The following is a 26,714-nucleotide window of genomic DNA, read 5'->3' as shown; positions in this document are numbered from 1 at the left end:
ACAAGCCTGTGTCACCTGTGGGAATAAAATCTCCAGAGAGATTTTTTCAGGTTGACCACAAATTGCTATTGTTCTATGACCACACACAGTCCCAAAGAGCTTCACTGGCCTTCAGAAAACAGCATGGTTACCACACAATGCTGAGTGAAAGCATCAGCCAATTTCCTCTTTGGATCAGTACTCCTATGATTTATCTGTAGAAACATCCAACACAATTTGCCAACTGTAGGAAGAATGGATTCATGCTTGTCAGTTCTTTTTTCCTAGGTTAATTTAATGTCACAGTGATTCCTGGTTTTCTGTTCCTAACAGAGGATGTGATAATCAGGTGGACAGGTCTGAATGCATGGAAAGTATATCAGCATGATGGACCAAATCCTATCAGTTGTGCTTGCTAATGGCTTCAATGTCTTGCAGCCTTCTCTCAGGCTTTGCAGGCACCCGTGACCAAATAAAAAGATGATGAGAAAAAGGATGCAGCAGCATTTCCACGCCACCTTCCTGACTTCCAAGTGCTGAGGACCCTGTCTGAAAACAGTGATTTTATGTGCACACTCTATCCTGAAACAGATTCTGTTTGACAGAGAGAAAGAGGAGATAGGTTAGAAGTTGTGCCTGCACGCTTAAAAAGAGACCTCCCCTTCTGTGCAGGAACTCAGCAGGAATTTCAGACTCAATTCCATCACGCTTTGCCACGTCAAAGCCTTCAGCAACTGATCACACACTTGAAAAATATCAAACCTAACTGAACCTGACCTGGTTATCAGTGTAACTCAACCTGTTTGACAGCATCCTTCCTCAGGGTTCCTCCTTGTACTCAGAAATGAATCTGGGGAAAGAGCAGACATTTCTTCCCAATATTATTCAGAGTGATAATTGCTTGTTTTAAAAGGAAGCATCTCTTTACATTTTTCTTGGGAATGATGCAATTCAATGTTTCATACAGTGACTTCATTTTTTTTGCTTTTTGTTAGAATTAGTTTACAATATTCCCTAAATGAAGGAATGAAGCCTTATATCTAGTCTTTATATAAATGACGTCCTTTTAATGTATTTTCAGTTTATTTGTTATCATCCTAGATCTGAATAATGGAATAGTTCCTGTTGTGAGTATGAAAACCAATCTGCTCCTAGCTTGGGTTTCTTCTGTAGACATTCCACTTGGTGTGAGCAAATAAGCATTAATAGAGTGACATGAAAATGGAACTTTCTATATTACCAATAGTTAACTCACTTGTAGGGAATACAGGGTCAAGTTCCAGCTGCAATGAAAATGTACCTAGTGAAATGCACAGAGAGTTTCCATGTACCTACAGAGGGCGTCAGGCTGCACAGATCTGCCTTCAGCCCTCTTGATCCAACATGTCATGCATGAGGTTTGCTGAAGGTACACTTACCACTAGGCAATCATCTCCCCACCTCTTGTTGCTCTCCTGTGAGAATTCAGATTTTGGGGCATCCAGACGCTGCTGTAACCAGGGATCCCACCAGCTTACCAGTGGCTGATATTAATTAAATGGCAATTTGAACACAATAGGTGCCAAGCAACATAATCTTTTGGAGCTGGGAGAAAGCAGTCATTGCTAAGGACTGGTGGTATCCCAATAGCGCTGTGAGAGCAGCAGGGAGTCCAGAGCTGTGTGTTTACACACAGAGTGGCTAGCAAGCGACCTCTGGCATCAGGTGCTGTTTAGCTGAAGGTAGTCAGCATTCAGTTTGGAAGCAACGGCAGCAACTGCATCCTTGTGTCCCTGTGTCGCTGATACTGTGACCAGAGCCCGTCTCCACTGATGCTGCCAAAGTGCCAGAGTCACTCCATTTCACATTTCCTGCTGGCTGGACTTGGGTCACCACGAGGAGTAATCATCTGCCCAAGTGCAACTATTGAATGAGTCGTTCTTGGTTGTCTTCACCAACGAAGCTCAGAAAAGATTGTTGGGCATAACTATCCCACCCACAAACAGTTGTCTAAAATCAGTTATTTATACTGCATCCTGCAAGTTTCCAGATAGCTAAGTTGGAGGTGTCTGAAGTCACCCGGAATATCATATGTTCTCAGAATGCCATTGCATTTTCTCTAGGTTTTCCAGCAGTTATTTCTTAATCCTAGTGATGGAGCTTTTAACAGATGAATTTTTTTTTTGTAGAATATTGATTCTGTCCTTTAGCCAAAAAGCCTTTTTTTTCTTAAAGTTGTTTTAGAAATGTCAGGGAACTTCCAGCAATCGACAGTATTGCAGGTAGCTGGAATATAAAAGGGATGAAGGGAAGACATCACGTCTCTTATGTATTTATAAATTTCATGACTACTGTAGTGTGCAGAAAGACTATTTTAAAAGAATTACTGGATTTAAACTGCTGCAGTCTTGTGACTTCCAAATTCTCCACACCTTCTACATAGTCACACCAAAGTACGTTTAAAAGTCTCACCAGATCAGTTCTTTCTATCCACACTAGTGGTTACATTTTCACACCATTATGCATGGATTTCAACAATTAGTATCAGGCAAAAGGCCGGGTAGATTCAGGGCCTTAGCACTGGAATCCTTACAAGAACAGTTAAGATACACAAAAACTTGAAAAGTGATATAATTGTTGTTCCAGGACTTAGGAAAATGTGTAACTTACCTTGAAGCACTTGAAAGTCCACTTCAACAACTTCAATAGCCTTGCTGAAGGTCTTTGAATGTCTTAGAGATACAACAGTCTAAAAAACCCCAGCAGGTTCTGGCCTTTAGAACATTTTAGCTTTTGGTGCTAATGGAAGATGATGGATTGGTGAGCTAGGGGCATGAATCCTTGTTTTAGCAATAAGGAAAGACTGACAGCAGGGCACACTCCTCTGAAGTGTGATGATAACATACCTTAGTCCCCTAACAGATAGGTCCATACTCTGAGCTCAGCAACACAAATGATAATGCATTCAGGTAAGCAGCTTGGGGTATGTGTTTCTGCTTTTGAAGCTATTCTCAATGCAGAATAACAACCAAAAATGTAAGAAAATTTTGCCCATGGGAAAATACTGAGAGTGGTCAGAACTTTTGAAGAGGTTGCCCAGAGAGGTTATGCATTTTCAACACTGGAGATGCTAAAATTATGGTAGAATAACACTGAGAAACCTCTTAAGCTTTGAAATTGGATCTAACTTCAAATCTGAATCTTATTTAAATGGAAGTTTGAAGGAGCTGACCTCCAGAAATCCCTCCCAGTCTTAATTATTTCATGTTTCCTATTTACTAGTTTCAGCTTGCCTGACCTTACATTTAATGCAACTGTTATGAAATCAGTAAGCTATTTGGAATCTGTGGCACTCCTCTCACTTCGAAAAGGAAGTGGCTCTAAATTTCTATTTATAATTCCGCTGGTGACTTCTTACCCTTAGACATTTTAGCTGAAGCTAAACTTGCTGTTGCATACCAATTACACATTTTGTGGTAACAGTGTTAATTAATCCATGTCTACAACAAATCTCTGCAGCTCTTTGCAGGCTGCCTTTCTTTTCTTGTTTTTGGCATTAGTGTGGTAGGTAAATTCTGCAGGTTGAGAGCTTTAGGAGAACCCTTCTGCTGCAATTTTCTGATCACGGATGAAAGTATACTTACACTTTGAATATTAAAGAATATTTGTTCTTCATTCTGACATCCTATCAGGGCAAAACTTATTGCAAAATGATTAAGCAACAGAGGTGAACAGGTGCCACTGCCCTCCTTTACCACATGCAATGATTACAAGCAGTTGGCTCCATTCTCCAGGCTCTGTTCTCAATTGCACTGAGGCAAATTCAATTCAGAACATGTACATTCAGTTCCCAGGATAGTCCCTAGGTGAAATTCAGCAATAACAAGTGATTGCATAAAACTAGTTCTGCACGTGAGGTTCTCAGACAACCCAGCAAGTCTGTACTGATTTTAAATTTAATAGGTGTTTAATAGAATACACAACCAGTGTGGAAGGGCTTAATGTGCAGGACAAAAAGCTACTAATATAAGAGTGAATGTCAAAGCAGGCTGGTCCTACATTATGATTCACACCAGCTCAGAAAACTTATTTTGCAGATGAGTCTAATATTGTTGTGAGTGTTAATGTTAATAATTACTCTTGATTACATTGAAACTGAAATCATTTTAGAAGCAGATAAATGCTGATATAATTCAGTTCATCATTAAGACAGCTAAATTTAGAAATCTGTATGAAAATTATGTGTCTGAACTCTTTTCATACTCCATGGAGATCTAGTCAAAGGATGCTTGAAAAGAACTCATCTGAAGAGACTGGGACACAATTCATTCACACTCTCCCACAGGTACTATTTGAGATGCCTTAGGGCATCTGAGACATCTGCACAGGGGTTCCTTCTCTTCTCCAACCAACCTGAATCCCAACTCTCTGTCTGTCTTCATAGGAGAGGTGTTCCAGACCCATGATACACTTAAAGGCTCTCCTCTGGACTCGCTCCAGCAGGTCCCTGTCCTCCCTGTGCTGGGAGCCCAGAGCTGATGCAGCACTGCAGGTGAGGTCCCAGCAGGGCAGAGCAGAGGGGCAGAATCCCCTCCCTGGCCCTGCTGCCCACACTGCTTTGGATGGAGCCCAGGACACGTTTGGCTTTCTAGGCTGTGAGTGCACATTGCTGAGACATGTCGAGCTTGTCACCCACCAGCACCCCCCAGTCCTTCTCCCCAGAGCTGTTCTCTATGATCGCAGCAGTCATACAACAGCTACCTTCTTGCAGTGAAAAAAAAGAGTAAGTTACTGTGGAGACAGCAGACCAATACCCTGAGATTGCTCTCTCAGCCACCTCAGCTGTAGTGAACTCTCCCTGCTATAGCATTTTCCTATCTACATTTTTTTCTTTTTTTTTTTTTTTTTTTTTTTTTTTTCCTTTAAATATCTTATTTCCTTATGACAGTCATCAACGAAGTGGGAGCGCTCTCTTTACCTCAACTGACCAAGTTTTCTTTCAGTAAAGCATTCCCTTGGCAAGGACAGGGCTTGGTAAGATGATGGTAATGGTAAGATGATGTGGCGATTCCCCACGGTGGCTGCTGGCCACATGGCCTTGGTGGCTGATGCCACTCCACAGACATGCAGCTTGGTGGCTGCACTGCTCCTGCTGCTCAATTCTGAATCCTTCTCCATGCTTGGTTACTGGCACTGGGCTTCTGGACTTCTCAAAGACTTGAGTGACTCATTGCCAAGTGGAAACCTGACTTAGGGAATTAACAATGAGCTCCATGGAGCAACATTCCTAACAGCAGGATGGGCTGTTTACTGAAAGTGAAAAATAAATGCAATGTGTTAAAGAGACAGGGGATTATATAAGAGGAGTAACACTGGAAGACAGTAAATATCCCAAGACAGCCCTGGCACTGCTCACAGTCGTGGACAAGGAAAGGATGAAGACAAGCTCCTGGAAAAAAACAGACAGACACAGTATAACAAAATAGACAGCATTCTTCATACTCAGTTTCTCAATCTGTTCAGCCTCTAATATGCTACTTTATAAAAAATAGAGGCAAACACTTTTTTTCAAAAAGACAAACTCAGAACCAACCCACCCAGAAGCTGTTTTATAAATTTAGCTGTAAAAAGAAGGGAGCTTCTAGGTTTCCTCAAAAAAGAGAAAAACCAGACAACTTGTCTAACCTAGCCAAAGAAACACAGAACGATTTACAGTGACTCATGAATGTGCTAAACGCACCAATAAAACATGGATACAAAATAAGTTTAGTCACAGTGATTCATTGTAGTGTTATCTGTCTTTTTCTCTAAGACCCCTGCACACACTGTAGTTATTATGCCTGAGGGGTACGCATCACCTTATTTTCATGTTTGTCTGCACTGTCAAGCTCTGTATAAGAACTGGTCTCAAGTCAGCTTATATTAAGGTTAGTGGAGGGATTTAGGCTTTTGCTGCTGTGGATCAGCTGTCTGATATTTTAAGATCCACTTTAAGATGAAGTCATTCACTCTCACTCTTTATTTCTCTCCAGTAGCTAGAAACTGTCTCTACAGAGTATTTGAGGCAAGAAACTCCTATTTATATTGATATCTGCACTGAAACTAACCTCTACTTTGCAACTCTAGTCGTCTGCACCAGGCAGACGACTCAGCAGTGTCTGGTTGCTGTTTTTGGCAGGGGCTGGGGGTTGGTCCTTGCTGGATGGTATTGGGCTCCACCTGAGCCCCACCCTCCTCTGCATGAGAGCCCGGGGACTGAGAGAGGCACCAGCACCGGGCTCTGGGCAAAGGCAAGCCATTGAAAATTGCTTGGCCTGGGAAGCTCACGAGCTATGATTACTCCGAGCCTGAATTCACTTGCAGTCTGGGCTCTGGCATGTGGCTGTTACACTGCTGACAACACTTTGGGTTTGGACACCACTGCCAGGCCTTGTGAGGAGCAAGGAGCATGACCACCACAGAACAGACTTGCTGCAACTTTGCACCTACAGATGTGCCTGCTCCTGTTGACATCTGGCTTTTATACAAATGGTGGCTGCTAGTCTTTTCCAGGCATGCCACAAGCTGGGGGATGAAAACTGAGGCTCCTGGATACCAAGCAGGCTGCATCTATCATCTATCACATCAGTCTCGAGGACTGTCATTTGTACTTCCTTGCTCCCTGGCATCTCATCCCTTGACCTACCCAGAGGACAAACACTATCACTAAATGGTTCCCTAACACTTCAGGAAGGTTTTTAGTAACTGCATAAGCATGACAATTCTTTAGCTGCTCAGAGTCCCTCGTCCCTATGGACTTAAAAGCACTTCAGAAATGTTCAGGGACTCGATTGACTCTCACAAGATTCTGAATCCTGTTGTAAGTAATAAATAGTCCTTTTCTGTTTTCCAGGTGAAATCCCTAATGATCAGAAAACAACTCAAGCTCTGTCAATATTATAAGAACAATTGCTGTTTTATTCTTTTTGGTGGGTACAAAAACCACAGTTTCTTACACAGAACAAGATTATAAATAATATCTGTAACATGAGTGACCCGTAGTCTCTTTTGATTCTACACTGCAGACTGATGAAGTACTCTAAACATTTTATCATTTTGTTTCTTGTATTAGACAGATGCAAATCTGTGGAACACGGAATGATGGAACAGAATGAAGGTAACAGCAAACAAGAGGATGACCAACAACTTTTATAAAAAAAATTCTCTGAATTTTATTACAGTGATGGCATTTTATATCAATTATTGCAATGATTTTTCCCTAAGATGGTTAGAAAAAAGAATTGTGTTGTCCTCTACTGAATTTACATCAGTTAAAAAGCAAGCATGTTTCAATATTCCTCTTTTTCAAAAGAAAATGTAAATAATTTCTTTATTTTTTTTCACAGGATTTACATATTTATTATTTTTTATCACAGTTTAGTGATTCGTTTCTACAGCTGAACAGCTGAGTATTCTTCCATTGTATATATTGATGTTCTGGAGACACAGGTTAGCATGTTCATTGACTTCTATAGCTATTTTTCTCTCTTTGTCAAGACAAAGATCAAAATGTTGTCCTTTCTGAGCATGTTCTTCACAGTTTAATGCGCTAAATTGGCAAGTCTTATTAGTTTTAAGTCCACTCAAGTGAAATTTGTTGCTGTTAATACACCCTTCCCAGCCCCCTCCCCCCAACAAAACTAAATTATGAATTTTCCTGATATAAAATCTGAGTTTGGGTTTCCGAGCTGAGCTCATGCACACATTGTTGCTGATGATGTCTGGCGCATTTGGACGTACTTCCCTTTCTCAGCCAAATTATTAGTTCATCAATGACACTCCCATGTCGTTACAGTCTGTGCTGTGTTCCCATCAGTCACCAACACAGTTTGATTAAGGCACTCAATTATTTTTTTGGTTTTTATGGTAGGTCCGATGCAATTACAGCCAATCCTGAACTTTGTCTAATTGCAGTTCCAGTGTGCACGGCCTTCGGGCAGTCGGGAGTCAATACACGTCCGTTTTCTCCCACACTCCCTGTGATGGATAATCTGGCTTTGTTTCTTATGGCTTCAGAAAAGGTAAGCTAGGTTTGAAGAAAAAGCAGAGGAGAGGAAAGTGTTATAATGTTTCTGTCCTTCAACCAACCAAGACACAGCAAACACCAAAATATTAAATTTTAGACATCTGCATTTTTTTCATGTTAATGTTAAATATAAAAATAGTTATAATCATAAATATAATACATAGCACTTAAGTTTACTGGAAAAAAGAAAGACTAGTAATTCTGAGGGTAAATTTCATTACAATAAATTGTTACTGATTTAAATATAAAATCTGAATTTGATAATGAAATTAACTGAAGAAGTAATACCTTCATCTAAACTGCTTCAAACTAAATTTACATACAGTGAGAAGACCTTTTGGAACCTGAAAGCATTAGCATCTGTGAATAAGGTCATGCACAGGTGTTTATAGGCTTTAACCTTCAACTAGGAATGAGAGGATTAAATATAATTATTGAAAATTGTTTATAAATTGCAATAGTTGCATCAGCTAACTCTCTGGCAATTCATTAAAATCTAAAGAAATTATTACTTATTTTCACAATGCAATTATTTAGTATCAGGAAATCTGAGAACCGTCCTCAAATCTCTTTCATATATCTATCTACCTATCTGTCTATCTCTCTATATATCTATTTCCTACAATTAGAGAAAGTGATAACTTTCAAAGAAAATGTAATTTATTAAGAGACAATACAGTTTTATATATTATGTCTAAATTTCCCATAAGAAGGTTTAAATTTTTGTTACTTGAAAATCTTTAGTTTCAGCTAAGTCAGAACAAAATACTACGTTTGGGGACTAAATTACTCAAGCAAAAAATGGATTTGTTAAAAGATTTGTAGTTATGCCATCTAACTTTAGTCATGCAAAAATCAGTAGCTAAATCTATCAGGGCTCTCTTGTGTGATTCTAAAGATGACTAGTTTAAAGTAAATGATTTCCAGGTGACTAAAATTAGGGTGTCTAAGGTCAAAACATGCAGCAAGGCACCCAAACTATACTAGATGAAAAGAGATTTCAGAGATAACTACATTAAGATATTAATTAGTGGAGAAATCTGATTTCTGGTCAGGAGAAGCTATGTAAATGGTATGCAGGGATGCAGTCTGAAATACCAATTGGAAATAAAGGGAGATAGGAGGGTGCATTCACATAGGAGCAAAAAGATGACAAATGTCATAAAGTAATTTTGTTTGCTTTATTACTAATCTCTACATTTTGAACTTTATCCCTCTGAGCCCAGTTTCTCCTTCTGAGGTAGCAGTGAAATACTGAGCTGGTTGATATGTGGAGTTATTTTTATACATGAGTATATAGGGATGAGGAAGAGGCCTTAAAAGTCACAAACATTTCCACTGCTTCTGGTGCACTTCTGTGTAAAGGTACCAGTCACCAGTCTAATATTGCATTGTTATCAGTGGCTCCTTCAAAAAGTTGTCAAAAATACAGTGGCTGTTTGTGGCACAGTCAGAGCTTGGATTTAAAAGCAGCTTTCCAAACCAATTACCCTAAAAACTTCAGCCCTCAAAACCACCCAAATTCAGGAAAAGGCCTCAGCTTACAGAGGGCATTATGGCATTCCCCTTACACTGAAAAACCTTGGCTTTGGTAAAGGACATCCTTTGAAAACTTTCCCTGCCGCCACTGTACTTTGTGACAGGGCCTGTTACCAAACATATCTTGATCTAAACCTACACCCACGTACAGAAAGTGTAGCAGAGGTGACGAGGAAATGGGGACCTGGGCCTATACCTCACCAAAACCTTCAACTACTTCCCAGCAGCAAATAAAACTCTGCATTTGCAAAGCACAGACACAGTGCAGTGTGATACAGATCCATAGCTGACTCCAACTGCAAATGGACACTGGTAACTGCAGAAAGTGCAGAGAACATGTTCTGGTCAATGGCAAGAAAAAAAAACTGAACGTGCTTTAGTGTGGGAGAGGGATCAGAGTCCAAACCAGATTAGAAAGCAAACTTGGGTGGAAAAAGGATGGCTTGCTCCAGATGTGTTAAATTTCCCAGAAAGTCATCATTGTGTACCAGACACTCTCCAGCACACTGATCAGCTATCTGTTCATGGCCATTCAGAGTTTCCCACCTGAGTGAGAGCACTCAGATTTGTTTGGGATATACAAGTTGTATGTAACCGTGCTTTAGTAGCTAAGTGACTTTCTGGCCATTGACAACACACTCAGGACAGAAAGACAATAAAAGGGATCCAGGATTAAAAAAAAAAAAGACAACAACACTTTCTCAACAGCCTTTCACAGAATAATAGAAAAGCTCCAAGGAAGCGACTCTTGTCCTCAGTGCAAGGCTAACAACAGCTCAGCAACACACCACAGGACAACTCAGACACTTACAAAGCCAGGAGGAGCAGGTCAAACTTGTACTTGGGACAGAGCCGTAAGGCCAAGTAACCAGGTAGGCGTCTGCTCTCTGTTTTAAACTATGCTATAGGTAACAAGCCAGTTAATACTCTGCTCAACTGTGCTGCTATAACTTCAGATTTATGGCCTGGATGCAGAAACAGTTTGAGGAGTGGCTGGGATAAGAGGGAAAAGTCTCATTATTTACTGCAAATATTACCCAAACCATTAAAGTCTCCTTTCAGTAAGTGTATGCAGTTAATAGTGATAAGGTATTTTCAAATTTGTCATTAGTTTTGTTTAGATTAGTTGTGAAATTAATCATCTGAAAACACTGACTGCCCTGTTCCTAATGGGAAATGGGAATTTTGGAAACTTATATCCTCAGTCTTGTAATACAAATATCCTAGCCTGTGTGGGTTTTTTTGTAGTTCGGGCTCCTCTGGTACTTGGGTCACATGGAGATAGCTTTGGCACAAATATCTAAGATGAACTTTTAATGTATTTTTCTCCCTTGACTATGAAATCGGAAGTAGACAAGTCAAAATAAGTACATTACACACTTACTGAGCCATCCTGTAGCACTTCACCTTTTTTTGTAGTTAATTGTAATAATGATGTTTTTCATTGCTTTTTTAAGTTTTGTAATTAATTTCTTTCATTAGTTATAAACAACAGCATGGGATGGGAGAGCAAGAGAAGGCAGCTGAGCTGGGAGCTGTTTCCTGAGCTTCATGGCCCACTGAGAAGGCCATGGAGAGGTAGTGGTGGTGGAGGCTGGCTGGATACTGGGACAACCCCTTCAAAAGCCTTTGGGTTTGGGGTGAGGAACTCTGCAGGGCTTTGCCTTAGAGTAGCTGGACAGAAGGACTCCTCACTGCTCTCGGTATCAGCTCTACTTGTACACTAAGAGCTTAATACTAATGGAAAAACTGCTGCCCAGAGGAAGAGGAAAGGATCATTCCCTCCTTACAGTAAACTTTCTTCCCTGCCTTCAGCAGATTCAATTGCCTGCCAGTGCTTCTGAATGTCTTTATCCCACACATATAGCCTAGTCCATTATCATATAGACCAGTTCACATATACAGACTAGTCCTTCATTTTCACTTTCCTTGACAGCTCCCTTGACAGCACAGTGTATTTCCCTGAGGTAGCTCACATTTGACTGTATGAAACTAAAATAAAAGTCATGGTAATGAATATTAAGTGTCAAGAGGGTTATTTGAGCGATTGGGTTATTTAAGCTGTTTTATATTAGTTTAAAAGATATACCATTAAAACTATTTGATTAAAAAGTCAGATGTGTTGGTTACTCATGCAGGTTAGAACCACCAGGCATCTTTCCATATTAGCAAGTTTTAGTTCCAATGCCATCTCTTTACTCCTTGGATTAAAAACCCCAAAACAAATCAAAGGTTTCAAAATGTGTAAGACAGACATATTTCTACAAAAATATGCTGCCAGCTAAACAGGGTTTTATGACTAGCACATGTATAAACAGGTGGCATAGTCCCCCTGTGCAGTGTGGCACACAGGCACCTCTCACTGCCAGTGTGGCCAGGAGAGGATGACTGGGCCTTGGCAGTCATCCACATGTAAGCATAAACATTTTTATAAGAAGCTGACTTGAAATTTCTCAACTTCATGTAAATATTATGCCAAATAAAAATAAAGAAGAATTTTAGAAATGTGTAAATATTTGTTCAAAATCCTAGTGATTTTTTTGTGAATTTTAAAAGTCTGCACCCTAAAATGTTAATTATCAGAAGTTTTGACTGACCTAAAAATAATTTTTCAGTAAAATAAAATGCAACATTTTTGTATCTTTTTTGTATGGTTAAAAGTATATTTTTCCAATAGGAATTCATCTCTGTGTTACAAGTCACACAGAAATCCACTTTAGAGTAAGGTACTTATGATCTTTTCTTTAAATACAAAACTCAGTTAGCTCTATTTTTTATTATAAGAAAACACTAAGACTAAAAATTTCTGCAAGTATAATCAGTGTCTGTTGCACTGGAATAACAGAGCTGAGTGGCAACTATGAGGATTGTCACGCTGTGTTTAGCATGCTCAGCCAATTTGGGTCAGGTCAGTATTTGAATGGAAGCTTATTTTTTTTTAAGACTGTATTTTGAATGCATTGCACTTTGTAAACTTAATAAGGAATATGTTTTCTGGGATTCTTTTATATCAGCCCAGGGACACTCTCAGTTGTGAGTACATCACTAAAGAATTTAAAGGAAAAAAACACCCTTCACTTGCATTTTGCACAATGATTTGCACAGGATTACTGCTTTTTAAGACCCTTATTACTGACAGTAGGGAGTGGACTTGGGAGATTAATATTAACATCTGGAGGTCCTGTGTTCCAGTTCACAGTAATGAACACTGGTCTATACTCTTGGAGTCCCCTTGACACATAGTGTGACACATAGTGTGCCGCACATTTTCACTAGTGAACAAAGTGCACAGCTAATACTTTTTTTTTTTTTTTTTTTTTTTTCTTACATGGGGAAGTTGGCAGCTCTGTTACAATTGGAATATACCCAGGGTCATGACTCCTTGTAGAACAGGGAAGAAAAGCCAACCCCACAGAAGAGTGTGTAGGGGACAGTTTCCCAGCCAGCCCCGTCCCTCGCGCCCCGAGAACCCACCTATTCCTCGCAGCGCTCCAGCTATCAATGCTCACACACCATTCTCTGCTCACTCTGTGTCTGCTCTGTACTGAATGGTTCGGTACTGTACGGGCTGTGCCTTTAGGCTGTAACCTCCTCGGGACAGGGACCTGTTATGTGTCTGGCACACTTCACCTACTGTACAGCGCCGTCTACTCCAGCGCTGTACAAATAATAAATGAAAAAATTGTAAGTGTATCTCCTGTTGTTTCCTACAAGCGCTTTTTTTTTTTTTTTTCCTAGATGGCAATATAAGTATTATATTATTCCTCTCGTTTCCCTAAATTTGTGTTTTCTACTTCCACTCTAGGGATGGCTCAGGAAAATGTAGCTGAAGATAGCTGTTAACAGAGGAGACATGTGGCTTGCTATTTGCAAGGGCAAGGGAGCACCAGCATGACAGGGTAGGATGCTAGCTGCACAGTTCACTTACAAAGCAGCCAGCATAGCTTGGGAGCTACGTAAAAGTTATATTTAGAAGCTCAATTTGCTGCCGCGTGCCATTTCCAAAGGTCACAGAGTTGATTTGTCTAATGATTAGTTGGCAAGATACTCACTGTTCAGATGGGAGCAAGTACATTAGTAAACCATCCCTGCGCACCTACTCAGGGGAGCTATGCAGGATGCAGCTCAGCAGCATCAGAGCTTCAGCCTCCAAAATCACTGCAAAAATGTCTAAAATACACTAGTCTTGACCTAGGTAAGGGGGTTTGTTACTGAAAGCTGAGGATGATAATCAAGGTCTATTCACTGGTTAGTGATTCTTTGGGACTATTATAGTGGGCAAAAGTTGACCTGGAGCAGGATAACGTGGGGAGGAAAAAAAAAAAAAGCCACACAATTAGCATAAAACATGTATCAAAGGGAGAGTGAAGGAACAGGGAGGGGAGGAGGGAGAGAAGGTAAAACAACATTTAGACTTCTTGTAACAGTGCCTTTTCTTCCATTAGGTTAACTATGGTTCAGTGATGTTGCCTATCCTAAATCTTGGTTACAGATAGGGCCAACATCAAACAGTACAGGCTTGCAGCAATTTGTCATGAGTAGAGTGCAAACCTTTTGGAAAACAGACCTTCCAGTCAAGTACTTAAAAACAGGCCCTCTGGATAGTTATTTTCTTATTTAAAGCAGTTGTCATTTCACAACTGATTTGACAACTTTTGAGTTGTTCAAAATGTGTTTTTTCAAGTTAAAAATTCCTTGCAATGCAGATGTCTATTAGCAACATAGAATAATATACTGTACATCTGCAGCCAAAAGAACTGAACCACTTTGCACTGAAGTTTTCCAAAATATAAAGCTCTGTTCAGAAGCAAGCACCACTAGACAGACATGTCACAACACTGCGTTACAAGATGCATCACCCACTCGCTGTAGTAGGCCCTAAGTCCTACCCCTAAATTTTAATACTTTCGGTTCCATATACGTTGTAACCTTCTCTATAAGTTGCTAAATTCTGGGTATTCTGCGAGGAAGTTGGGTTAAAAGTCTGTGCACTCTTTGCCACCTTCATTCGTTTCGCCTCTGCCCTGGACTTGTAACAGAACTCTATCAAAGCCACCAGCATTGCCAAGCCCAAGCCTCCAACCAGAATGTAGAAGACTCCAGCAACGTTGCTGAGACTCAAGGCACTCGTCTTGTCCTGGGAAAACAGAAGTGACACAGTTAACCCTGGAAAATGGATCCCAGGAAGCACAAACCACACATTAAAACATTACAAATAGACAAACAACAGTGTTTAGCTGAAATTTAATGACAGTTGTTTACATACTTCAGCAAAATTTGACCTATCTGTATCTATAAAATATAGATTTAAGCAACTAGTTTTTCTGGTTGGCATTAAAAAAAATATTCTAAGTATATTGCCAACGTACCGGGATGTCATTGCTTGCTTACTGCACAGCATTACTTCCATTACATGGAGAATTAAACAATGACATGTCTAGCTCTCTTTAGGGGACATTTCAGCACTGATAGAAATTGCATTTATGTAAAGCTCTTCAGAAGCCTTGGAATCCAGAAATCCATTTATAACACACAAGACTCTGCTTGATCTTTACAAAAAACAGTAATTGTACTTGTGAGAGGCATTGCTGTTAATTTATAAGATCCAGACTGAGCTTCTGATACTTAAATGACAGGCAAAAATAACACGCGAGGCTTAGGTTCTTTCTTTGAACAAACACTTCCTTTGAAAGTGCACACTGCACCATACACATTGTGATATATTTGCCTCTTACCTATTACTGTATTTTGGTTTTATTTTACTACAGATACAGTTCTGGAACATGCCCATGGACTACTAAGCTCAGTAGCAGTATACTTCTAAATGCCAACTTATGCAATTTAACACTTTTTTCATATTTTAGATAAAAGTGAGGATTTTCTTTAGCAAATTATTAAATATACATAATTTTACAAACAATCACCTTCTTGGGTGTATTGTAGCAAATAACTATTCTACATTTTTCTGTACTTCACTGCTTAGTTATGAAGCGCATTTTTTGACTTAAATCCATGTGCTTTTTCAGCATAGTTCTCAATGAACTCTCTCAGGATTGACTTAATATGCTGCACTGTGTGCCTTAAAATACTTAAAAAGCTTTATTCTTATGCAGACTATATAATCTTTAGCTAAAGAGAGTACTTAACTTCTGATTGTAATCTCTACAAAATTTTAACTTATGAAGACTGCAAAAAAATTGGATATTTAATTTAAAGAGGCACTATTCATTGTGTAATCAGTGGATTAGCACAGTGAAGGTTTCCATGGAGGTACAGAGGTGACTGGAGTTTATAGCTGGGTTCTGCTTTGTCTGTGCCTTTTTAGCTGGCTAGGAGGAGTCTAAGAATCTTGGAGATGACTGCTCCTCTGGTGGCAATTGCTACCATGGTACTTACAAACAGGAAGGAGGCAGGACTGAGAAAGACCTGCCCTAATGTAGGTGGTGGGTTGAGGCTTTCTCAGCTGTTATTTACAGGTACTTTGTCACCTCTTAAATGGTTTTCACTCCTTTTTTTTCAAAGCGCTTGCCAGAAAAAGTGAAATGTGTTGAAAGCTTATTTCCCACGCTAATTTTACCAAGGTGAGTCTTGGGACATGCAGGCAGCAAGCAGTCACTGCCTGTCATTCTTTCCTTTTAGCTGTGGCTGCAGAGGCTGGCATGGAGCCAGGTACTGTGCAGAAATGTCAGACTTCTCAAGTACAGGGCTGGCACTGACTGTAGTGTTTCCCAGCCATCAGAAAACACCTGGTTCTGGGTCTGTCCCCATAAAGAGAAGGAGTTGTCAGCTCTCTGGAATTGCCAGGATTACTGTTTGGGTATGGACTAGGATAAACACTGGAAGCTGTAAAAACTATTAACAACTGAAGCCTTTCACTTCACAGCTCAAGTTTTCCTTGGCCCTCAAGGGGCCAGAGACATCCCCAAAGGCTGCAAGACACCACCTTCCTGGCCAGCAATGAAAGGCAACCTTTCCTGCTAGCATTTCTCCTTTTCAGAAAATGCTGAGGTAGGCCAGGTCCAAAAGAAGGTGTGAAGGGACATTTCCTAAATAGTCAGTGGGAAAAGTCCATATCATCCAGGCAGGAAGGCAACAACTAATCCAGACTGCCTCTTCCAAACCCCAAAATCTGCTTTTCATTTCTGCAAGAGATGCTCTGAATATGTGGGATGGTGTTTGGTGATTTATATCACTGAAGACTTTAAAAGGCAATAGTGCTTCCTTAAATTAAAGTGTGACCCCCACCAAAATGGGCCGAGGCTGATTCATTCTGCATCTACAGCTGCTTATTTTATTTCTATGTCATTTTGTTTATTACTTCCTCTACTGCTTTGTGAACACGATAGTTAGGTCCCGAACTGTAGCGACTGACCTTACTTCCAGAGTCCTTGGGTCCACATTCACCTTTATCGTACCACCATTTGTTTTTCAGCTTGTCTAAGACGCCTGCCTCACTGAGTTTCAAAACGGCAAGGTTTACAGGAGTTCTTCACGTGGAAAATAACATAAATAACATTATATATGTTATTTTATGTTATTCAAGTAAAACTACATAGAATCGCATTGCAAAGTGACAGAGCAGAGGCCACAGTGGGTGCTATGTCATGTACTGTTGGCCCAGGTTTAGAGACAGACATATGACCGGGACCTGCTCCATCGCTTTAGGTAACAGGCACATACTGCTGGGGAAGATTTGTAAATAAATAGTATGCAATTACTGTGAACCCAAAACTATTGGCTTACACATATTAACAACATACCCTTCAGAGATAGATGTAAGACAACTGCATATGTGACTTAAGAAACATTAATTTGTGTTCCTTGCTTTCAATCTATTTTTAGTTTGTATGCATACAAACTAATAATATGATTTGGCCATAGGTATTTCATTTACTGCCCTCAAAATTATCCTGGCAAGAAAAGAAGATGCTTCCTGCACTGTGCTGCCCATAAACCATCTAGCACAGCTGTGTAATAGGAGATCTGCATGCAAAGAACTCGGAGGAAGAGCTGCAAAGATCCCTTTATCCTCAGCTAAGAAGGACAGTGACTCTTCCTTTTCATTTCCTGTTTCAACATTATTTTAAAATTCAAAATTTTTCCTTTAATCTCACTTATTCATGTCAGTATTTCCAGGGTCCCAGGCTGGTGATAAATTTCTCCTTGGCTTAGAACTTAGCTTTTTTTACTGCTAGTGCTAGGGTGATGTAACAGATAATATTGATATATTAATATTGAAATGAAACCTAATCCAATGCCTCAGAATCATGAAATGTTATAGGTTTACAGTGAAGTTGCTTAAATTCATTGAATATTCTCAGCATATTATGGTAATGGCCCGCTTCATGCAGATCTGGCACTATATGTTTTAAAAACGTATTAAATTATTAACAGACTTATTTTATGTACTTTCCATTTCAAATCATTGTCCAATTCTTAATGTGGTAGGCATATGGATATCTATTTATGTGCAAGTGTGCATGCTAGTAAAATATATATCAGAGAAACAGGGAGATAAACAGAAATGGCATGTGATATTAGCCTTCTGGTGCTGTTAAATTACATGATTCTGTGTGTGCCAGCAGATCCCTATAGGAAAATTTATCTCCCGCAATATGCCATAATCCATGTGTTACTTACACATTAACTTATGGATTCAAGGCTTAATAAATAAATAACCAGTGCTAACATTAATTAGTATAGTAACTGAACCTACTAAAATAGTTTGCATTGAAGAGGAAAGGAGCTTATTACACTCTACAACCGGTTTAACTGGATTTGAAAATCCCCAAATGCTTATGTATTAATATATATGTGCAGGTTTGCATATAGCTATTTAATAAAAAAGTAACAGCTTCTGAGCCTTGTATGCTATTCTTAGCTCTAGGGACCTTGCCTCTTCATACATTTTGATTGCTCTTTCTATATGTACCTAAAGTGGGGGGATTCACCTCACTTCAATATTTTCACCCCTAAATTATGCACTAAGCTTTGTCTATCTATCCATACCTCCTTGCTTAATGGGAAAAGGTAGATACCTCCAAATGGTGGGCTTTGATACCAATATTAACAAAGGATGATTTTGAGATCCCTGTCTCTTCATTTACTGCTGAGGAAGCCTTGGTGCCTTGGAGAAATTTTTGACAGCCACGGTTGGGTGAGAGGATTTCCCAGGAACTCTCAAGTAATCACTCTAAGTAGAGGAAAAGCTTCATCCACTTTCCAAATCCCACACATTTAATTCATATGCAACACTCTGCTTCTAGAAACAAAAATGCCCATTTTTTGCTCTTTTCCAGTATTCAAACTTACATTTTGCCTTAAGGCTTCTGGCAGCAGGCTGTGCAGGTTGACAGTGGAAAATGAGAGTCTCACAGCTGTGAAATGAGTGGGCTTGGGGTGCTGGCAAGTTGCCTGTCAATATGATCCTCTGCTGGCTTCTAGTGCAAGTGCAAAATAATTAATATTATTTGAATAGCCATCATCTGTAACGTATCATGCACTGGCACTGAGCCATATTGCCATGCTCCCTAAATCCCATCAGTGTAACAGGACTGGTTATGATAAAGGTAAGGGGGCACACAGGTACTATTCTCACTTCTAAAATCAGAAACCCATGGAGTTGTCGCAGATTAAATTGATTAAACTGATAACTACGAATAGACAGTAACTATCAAGGCCACCAGCAAGGTGGGAACAAGTCACAAAACAGATGTCTCCATGTCCTTTGCTTCTTTTTTCTTTCTGTTTTTCAGCATTAACACTTTAGGCATATAAAGCTTGAAACAAGCAGGGCACTTTTTCTTTTTTGCAACTGTAGTTCTTTTAATGTCATCTTTTCTGCATTGTCTCTGCAAGGAATCTTTCAGGTTTTCCTTCAGGAAAAGCAATCAGTTTCACAATTTCCATGCTATCCTCAGCTTCTAAGTGATTTCAATGGCAACGGTCAGCAGAGAAAGTTCCCATTTTCCACTGGGATGCAGCAGTGATGTGATTAATGCCAGGCACTTCTTTCTCCTCTCCATGAATTTTGGTAGAAACTTTCTGAATGAAGCCCCTGCTGAAGCTCAAGGAAGCCTGTCCTCTGCCCCTTCTTTCCTGCCTATCTTAACAAGGCTCTGTGACATTTCTTTCCCGACAGTCCCAGCTGTGATGAGGGAGAAATATTTTGAGAAGAACTTGAAATTATATATTACAATATTTTAAAATATTTTACAACTTTAAAATTGGATTTATGTCCTAATTGAAATCATTCAGCTGTGAAGGGGAATGCACATGATCCAATATAAGAAGCCCAGACTAAAGGGCCACAGAGTGAAAAAGGGAGATGCTTCACTTATGTTTTTCAGAATCACAGCATATATACACCTCTTTGCAATCACAGCAGGTGATTGCTGGTATAGGGATTTTTGATGGCTTTTTTTTGTTTGTTTCTTTGTTTCAACAGCTCTTGTGGAAGATGATGTCCAGATCACCTTGGTTCTCAGGGAAACTCACTTATTTTGACCACGTCAGTCACAAACTCAGAGACTACAACTTGTCACTAGATTGCTTACACAATCAGTTGGTGAAGAGACCCACTGATATTAAAAGGGACAGAAACAAAAAAATGGTATTTCTGTATGTGAACAAGAGCAATGTACTGAAGTCACATACAGGGGATAAATTCAGCATTTATACTTAAATTTCCCATTAAGTTCAGTATTGTATACTTAATATGGCATTGGAAAAGGACTTTAGATTTGGGTTTTGTTCAACTGCTTAGTGATTCCTGAATTACTAATGTTGGGCTAAATCTTCAACCAGAGTAAAGTGGCACACTTTGTGAAAATCAGTATAAAATGATGCAACTGCCTCAAGTTCATGTAGGATAATATATGAGAAATAATAACTAAAATTACCTTTTATCTATGGAGAAGATTTTGCCCCACGTAGCCATTGTGCAAAACTGCGGTGTGCCAACAGATGAGACCCTGTTTTTCACCCATGTGCTGAAGTCAGTGTTGGCACAGCCTGACCTGGGCAGAGGGACACTGGCTTTCTAACTTTTCATCATGTTCTCAGCCCTTCTACCTCCTCTCTTGGCTTCTTATTCATTTCCTCCTATCCTGTCATCAATCACTTGCTGCTGGAAGAGCCATTTTTTAAGAGCCTCAGGCTGGATCTTGAGCCAGCAACATCAGCAAAATCAGAGTGCTTTAAAATGGCATTAATGAAGGTCTGAGCTAGCTGTGTTCAGGACAACAAATGGGCAATTATAACATTTAAATCACAATACTGAGTGATTCTGAATCAAATACAGAATTCTGGTAGACAAGGATTTTAAAAATGCAACCATGGGTATATTTTAGGAGCATTTTCATTACCCACTCATGGTTGAGCCATAAAGTTTAAAGTCAGCCTAATCAGCTGACTGAAAAAACATGGGCCACCGTGTTCTCCTGAGGGCTGCCAGTGGACACTGGGAAGGAACTCCATCAGCACAGCTTCTGTCCACTCACACTTTATAAAAACAACGGAGCAAAGTGGCAGAAACTGTGTTTCAGTACCTTCCCATGCACCACATGAAATGATGGCATGAAGTTAGGATCTGAGGTAATACTTTAAAAAACACTCAAATGACTTGAGGAACTCACTTTTATCTTCAATCATGAACTAATTAAACAGATTACTAAACCACAGGTGGTTCACAAAGGGCAGCTTTCTGAACTGTCTTTCAGGGCGGCTTTCTGAATTTTGGAAGACTGTCCCTTAAAGGGAACAATAAATGGGGAGGTTAGAGGTGACCTTTTAACAGCAGAGAATGGAGATAGGAGATAAATTGTTTAACAGAGCAATACAAACCTTTGGAGAAGACCTAAACTCTCTGGAAGCTCCCTCATTTCTGTAGTCCTCTGTACTATCATGAAAAGTTATTGTGGGTCTACACTCTCATATTCTGACTAATGAATCTCAAATAGTAACAGCACAGTTATTAGTCAAGCCTCAGGTGCTGTATTTCTTTCAAGAGGAGTTTCTTATTCTCATTTATGAGGGTGCAAAGCCCTGAAATCTAAACTGGAGCTGTTAAAAAGGCTCAGGTTTTGTTCTTTTTAAATTCATACAATGAAAAGAAGTATCCTTGAGCTTTTTAAGAAGGTAAGAACTTAGTTCAGGACTTTTTGGTAGCTATCAGGTTTACAAAAGAAATGCATACCGTCCTGGTTATTCCAGTAATGGTAATTTGCTAGCAGAAAAGAAATAAAATACTTAGAGCTCCATTAATTCAATAGAAAGGGCCCTGACTTCAATTGATCAAGACTGTTTCTGAACAAGGACATGAATTTTACAGATGATAAATCGCTAAGTTACCCTTTGGGGAGTCAGCCTGGCTGTAGTTTATAACCCAAGATCACATGCTGATGCAATGCAGACTTTGAGAAGCATGGGAATGCCTGCTCACCTGCATGATGTGCTTGGTTCCACCAAACATGGGCAGTGTAGGCACATGATAGACCTGGAGCTTCCCAGGACCCCTAGTACTGCCTACTCACTCAGCTGTGCCTGGGAAAAATTGTGGTAAGAAACAGGCCCAAGGTCAGATAAAAGCTCATGGTGGGCTGAGTATAGTCCCAGAACCATGGGCTGGGCTCCATCATGTTCTCCATCCTTTGCTAACACTGTCCTGCCCACCAATCTCTCCATTGCACCCTGAACTGCCTGTGTCACCTACTGTTTATTTCCACTGGCAATGTGATCCTTCCTTCCTTCCTCCTGCATTCACAGGTCCTCCATTCCTCCATGAACTACACTCTTAACCTTTCTTTTCTACTTTTCCCCCAACTCCTTTTTCTCTCACTTTCCACCACACCAAACTTGCTCCTTCAGCACTTTCAGACATTTCCCTGCTGAAGCTCTGCATGTCCCTCTACCATGAGCTGCTCCTTTTTTCCTGCTTCATGACTCACAGCACCTGTGGCTGCTAATTAGGGAAAGTAAGTTAAAAAACATCCTTAGCTTGCTATCTAGCTCTTGTCTCATTTTGCAACCACTGCAGGTTTATGAGGAGGATATTCTAAGAAAATTTAGATATTTTATTATTCTCTGCCTGTGACATTAAAGTTAATAGACAAATAAATATCCCTCCCCCAGTAATGCAAAAGCTCAGGCTTGAGTAGAGGCAAGTGCTATTTGGTTTAATATATCTGAACATTTTGGAAGAGAAAATAGAGACCATTTTTGAAACTGTGACTGCTGGCTAGCAGAGCGGTGTGGGGAAAAATAGGTAGAGCAGCAGGATTGCAGGCAAAGTGAAGAGGTTTAGGAGACCAGTTCTGGGTGAGTGCAAAACAGCCCAAGGGATGGTCCCTGAGGCCAGGACACAGCACAATAGAGCAGGAGGACTAAAAAAGGAAGGAGAAAAGTAAGAAAAAAATATATGTAGGCAACCGTAAAGAAAGCTACATAAACTCTGCATGACAAATTAGTCAGATTTAATTATCTGTATCTGACCAGCTCTGTACCTGTGCGGCTTTCTCTAATATATTGTTCACACACAAGCACATAAATAAGTATTATTACATACTGCCTGGAACAGAAGGGGTATTTTTAATACTTCACTTCTCTCTCACTTCACTATCTTCCATGTTTTTGCTTCATTTCAGCACCAGGCAGTCTCTCAAACAAAGCTGTGAGGAAGCAAGGAAGTACTGGTACTTGCCATATGGAAGATAGAGGAGTGCAGAAAGAATATTAAGCTGTTAACACCTCAGCCTAGCATGCAGCCTAAAATTCCTGTCTGATAAATTCTGGTAAATAATGCCTAGGGAACCACTATGGATTTCAATTTGTTGGAAAGATATCAGAAAATGTCAGCATGAAGATATTTTATCTGAAATTTGTCTTCCTGTTTTGGATACCTGTGAGAATTGTAATTTGAACCACTATTGTTTGTGTCAACAATGGATCCCTGAGCCTGGACCATACATTAAATTACCCATCAGAGATAGTCACACTGATTTTTTTCCCCTTTTCCTCTAACATCACTGAAAAATATTTTGAGTAGTACCACAGAGTAGGAAAAAAGTCTTAGCTGGTGAGCAGGCTTCTGCAGGTATTTAACAAGCTTGGAAAGGCTCAACACAATTTCAGAAGATGAATGTTTCTGAAAACTGGTGATAGATCTCACCCCGGAGACCGTTTCCGAGTTCCCCTTGTGGTGCTTAAACAAATGCAAATATTTTTGCTTTGACAGTAATTGCATACACCTCGGTTTCAGCTGCAGGTACCAGCAGTGCTGTGCTACTGGTGAAGCTGTTTTGTCGCAGGTAAGACCCCAGCAGATGCACCAATTACTTCACATACTGTTTACCCGCTTTTGGTGACATTGAGGCTAACCTTGGAGTCACCTCCCCCGCTGCCACATTCTCCTTTGTCGTACCACCATTTGTTTTTCAATTTGTCCAAGAGGCCTTGTTCATTCAGTTTTAAAACTGCGAGGTTAACAGCATTTCTTGAAACGATAAAACATATTTTGTAAGAAACTGCACAGCTGTTAAGATGTTAGAAGGAATGAGGACTTAAGCTGTTTATAAGCTTGATCCACACACTAAATAAACCTCTCATTTCCATATTTCAAAGCCCTTGGCAGCACAAATAATTGTGGTTACTTCAAAATGTAAAAAATGTGTTTCCAGTTCTAGAAATGATTTTCAGAACAGCTTGGATTTTAATGCAAAAATTCTATCAACCAACCCAAATTATTTTTGCAAAATGATGATAAAACTCTGCCTGGAATTAAAAATTATTTACATAGATTTATTTGAATCGATATTTAAAGTATTTTCAGTGTGGGCCCAGGCTGTTTTTTCAAGCAGATGAGAAAATATATCCCCACGTACCAAAGAGGCAAGATCCAGACTGCCTGTGCTAGACGCTGCCAGTCGCTGTGTCACTACAGTTGTGACATGGAGCACTCCTGACTGATCCTGCATGAGCTAAGGATTAGGGCTCCAGAAACAGGCTGTGGGAGGAGGAGCTGAGGAGGACTAACAGCTCACCCACTAAGATGCTGTCCAGAGCCAGTCAATAGAAAGCACTGGACAAAAGCGCCCAGAGGTCTGTCTGTCAGAAGCCCTCCTGTTGGCACATCTGTAATATGGGATGCAGGCTTTAGGGTCCTACTTCAGATTAGAGGCTTATCTGAAAGGCAAGACCTCAGGTCTAGCTTAGTACCAGGACTCCAGGGATTGTCCTGCCGTTCTGGGAGAGCACCCTGTATCCCAGCCCAAAGAGCATGGAGAATGGAGGAGGAAGGTGGTGATGAAGGATGTCTGCACTGGGGAAACCTGGGAATGGTGTGGCCAAACTGAAGCTCAAGCACTGTTGGAAGAGAAAAGTCAGCCAATTAACTAAGTGCTGAGAGACAAGGAGATTTTTTGGACATCCTGAGGACTGAGATACAAGGAGATTTTTTTGGACATCTTGAGGACTTTTCCCTGGAGGCTTTATACATGTTATGCTACCACTGGATGAAAGACAAATCCTGCTTTTCTAGCAACACAGTAGCAGGGGCACAACAGACTGAAGGGGTTCTGTCAGCCTGGTGGCTTCCTTATTGCCTTTAAGTGCTCTTTTTTCAGATAAGAGAAATACCTAGGAGAGACTTTGTATCTGTGCAGGCAGAGGGGCATTGCCAACACAAAGGCTAAAGCACAGAACCACAGCTTCTGTAGGAACTCAAGGCTGCTGGAATTGTACTGAAACTCAGCCAAGAACTAGGACACAGCTGGTCCGAGGATGCAGTTGCTTCTCTGCATGCTCAGAGGTTTCCCTTTAGATGTCCAGAGAGAATCAGGATTGCATGGCAGAAGTATAGACAGCTTATAAATGTATACCACCATACAAACCCAAATGTAGGGCATCTGGATTTATGATAGTGACTATAGCCACTACATAACATTTTAAAATCAGTTGATAACTAATCTGCCAAGGTATTTATGCAGCTGTCATCATCTCCAAAGAAAATTTTGAACTTGTTAAAGTGTGTGATTCCCTATCTGTATTACTAAGACCCTAAACTGTCACATATCCTAATGATACACAACTACATCAGTATTAGTAAAATTGTATTTTCCTGTTTTCATGTCCAGATGTCCCTAGTGAATCCATGCCTATCAGACATGCTCTTTCTGATGGGTGCCTGCCCAGGCTTGCTTGTGGTTCTGCAGAGGCACATGGATGAGTGGCACAGTTCATCTCCAAAGTACTTGACAGGCGTCAGTAGGTTAACTACTGCTCTTCAGGGATGATAGGGAGTTGAGAAAGATGGAGTTTCTCTGAATTTGTTTAATGCTCTCAAGGTCTGTCTGTCAGGACTGAGTGGGATATGACAAGAACTATGACTGTCAATAGCATCCTCACTTCAACAACAATGAGAGGATGCAACACTTTCAAAGCACTCAGAGAAGGGCCAGGAAGACATCCTCTGGCAGCAGGGCTCTATCAAATCATATGGCATTAGAAGACTTTGGGGTTTGTGATTCAGCTTCTCTAAAGATGGCTGATCTCTTGTCCCTGAGGGTCCTTTCTGATCTTAGAATGGAAATTTTTCTCTTGGCAAATAGTACAGACAGTGGTACTTCACAGCTTATGGAGAGTCCTTTACTACACTGGTCCATCTGTGGGACCACTGTCAGCGTCAGGACAAACCTTTACTGCCTGCTGGTAACAGCTTTTCATAAAGCTCCTCCTGGATGAAAGACAGGTCTCTGCTGGCTGGTCATGAAGTTTGGAAACTACTTGTGTATAGATCTGGCATTACCTAGCTTCACTGCAGTTAGACTTATAGGAGATTTTCAACAGAGATAAAGTAATTGCTTGTCTGTCCCTGAAAGTGAAAATGAGAACTGTAGGCAGTAGTGGGAGGGGTAACAAGCTGCTCTTGGTGGATAAATCTTTAAGGGGAATTTAGCAGCCAGGCTGACAAATGTGATTTTGTCTGAGTGCTCTAATTATGGTTCACACTCCAGAGGGAGAGAAGCAATTGCAAAATTGGAATGAAATTGTTCATTTGTCCCTTTTGTTCTTGGAAGCAATTGCTTTTGAACCAGTCATATTTACTACAGATTTTTCATACTCAGCTTTTCATTACAAAGCCTGTGCTTTCAGTCTG

At 40.2% G+C, this 26,714-nt stretch overlaps 1 protein-coding gene across 8 annotated transcripts in view; it reads right to left on the bottom strand.

Annotated features, from left to right (window-relative positions):
• Window positions 1-6,888: 6,888 nt before the first annotated feature.
• The window catches only part of GRIA4 (glutamate ionotropic receptor AMPA type subunit 4), a 218,219-nt gene continuing 198,393 nt past the window's right edge, over window positions 6,889-26,714 (bottom strand). The window contains exons 14-17 of one of the 8 annotated variants that reach the window (XM_066312986.1): window positions 23,939-24,053; window positions 14,565-14,699; window positions 13,037-13,220; window positions 7,955-8,023 (exon numbers count right to left, since the gene is read on the bottom strand). In XM_066312986.1, coding sequence (XP_066169083.1) covers window positions 13,086-13,220; window positions 14,565-14,699; window positions 23,939-24,053 — 385 coding nt within the window. In that variant the 3' untranslated portion in view covers window positions 7,955-8,023; window positions 13,037-13,085. Of the gene's footprint in view, window positions 8,024-13,036; window positions 13,221-14,451; window positions 14,700-16,928; window positions 17,050-23,938; window positions 24,054-26,714 lie in introns of those variants that run through there. The other 7 variants (XM_066312987.1, XM_066312984.1, XM_066312985.1 and 4 more) reach the window with 7 other exon arrangements.

Source organism: Sylvia atricapilla, chromosome 2 (assembly GCF_009819655.1).
Source record: "Sylvia atricapilla isolate bSylAtr1 chromosome 2, bSylAtr1.pri, whole genome shotgun sequence".
In the NCBI taxonomy this organism is placed as follows: Eukaryota; Metazoa; Chordata; class Aves; order Passeriformes; family Sylviidae; genus Sylvia; species Sylvia atricapilla.
The sequence above is the reverse complement of the archived record's forward strand: the minus strand, read 5'-3'. Positions and strand labels throughout refer to the sequence as shown.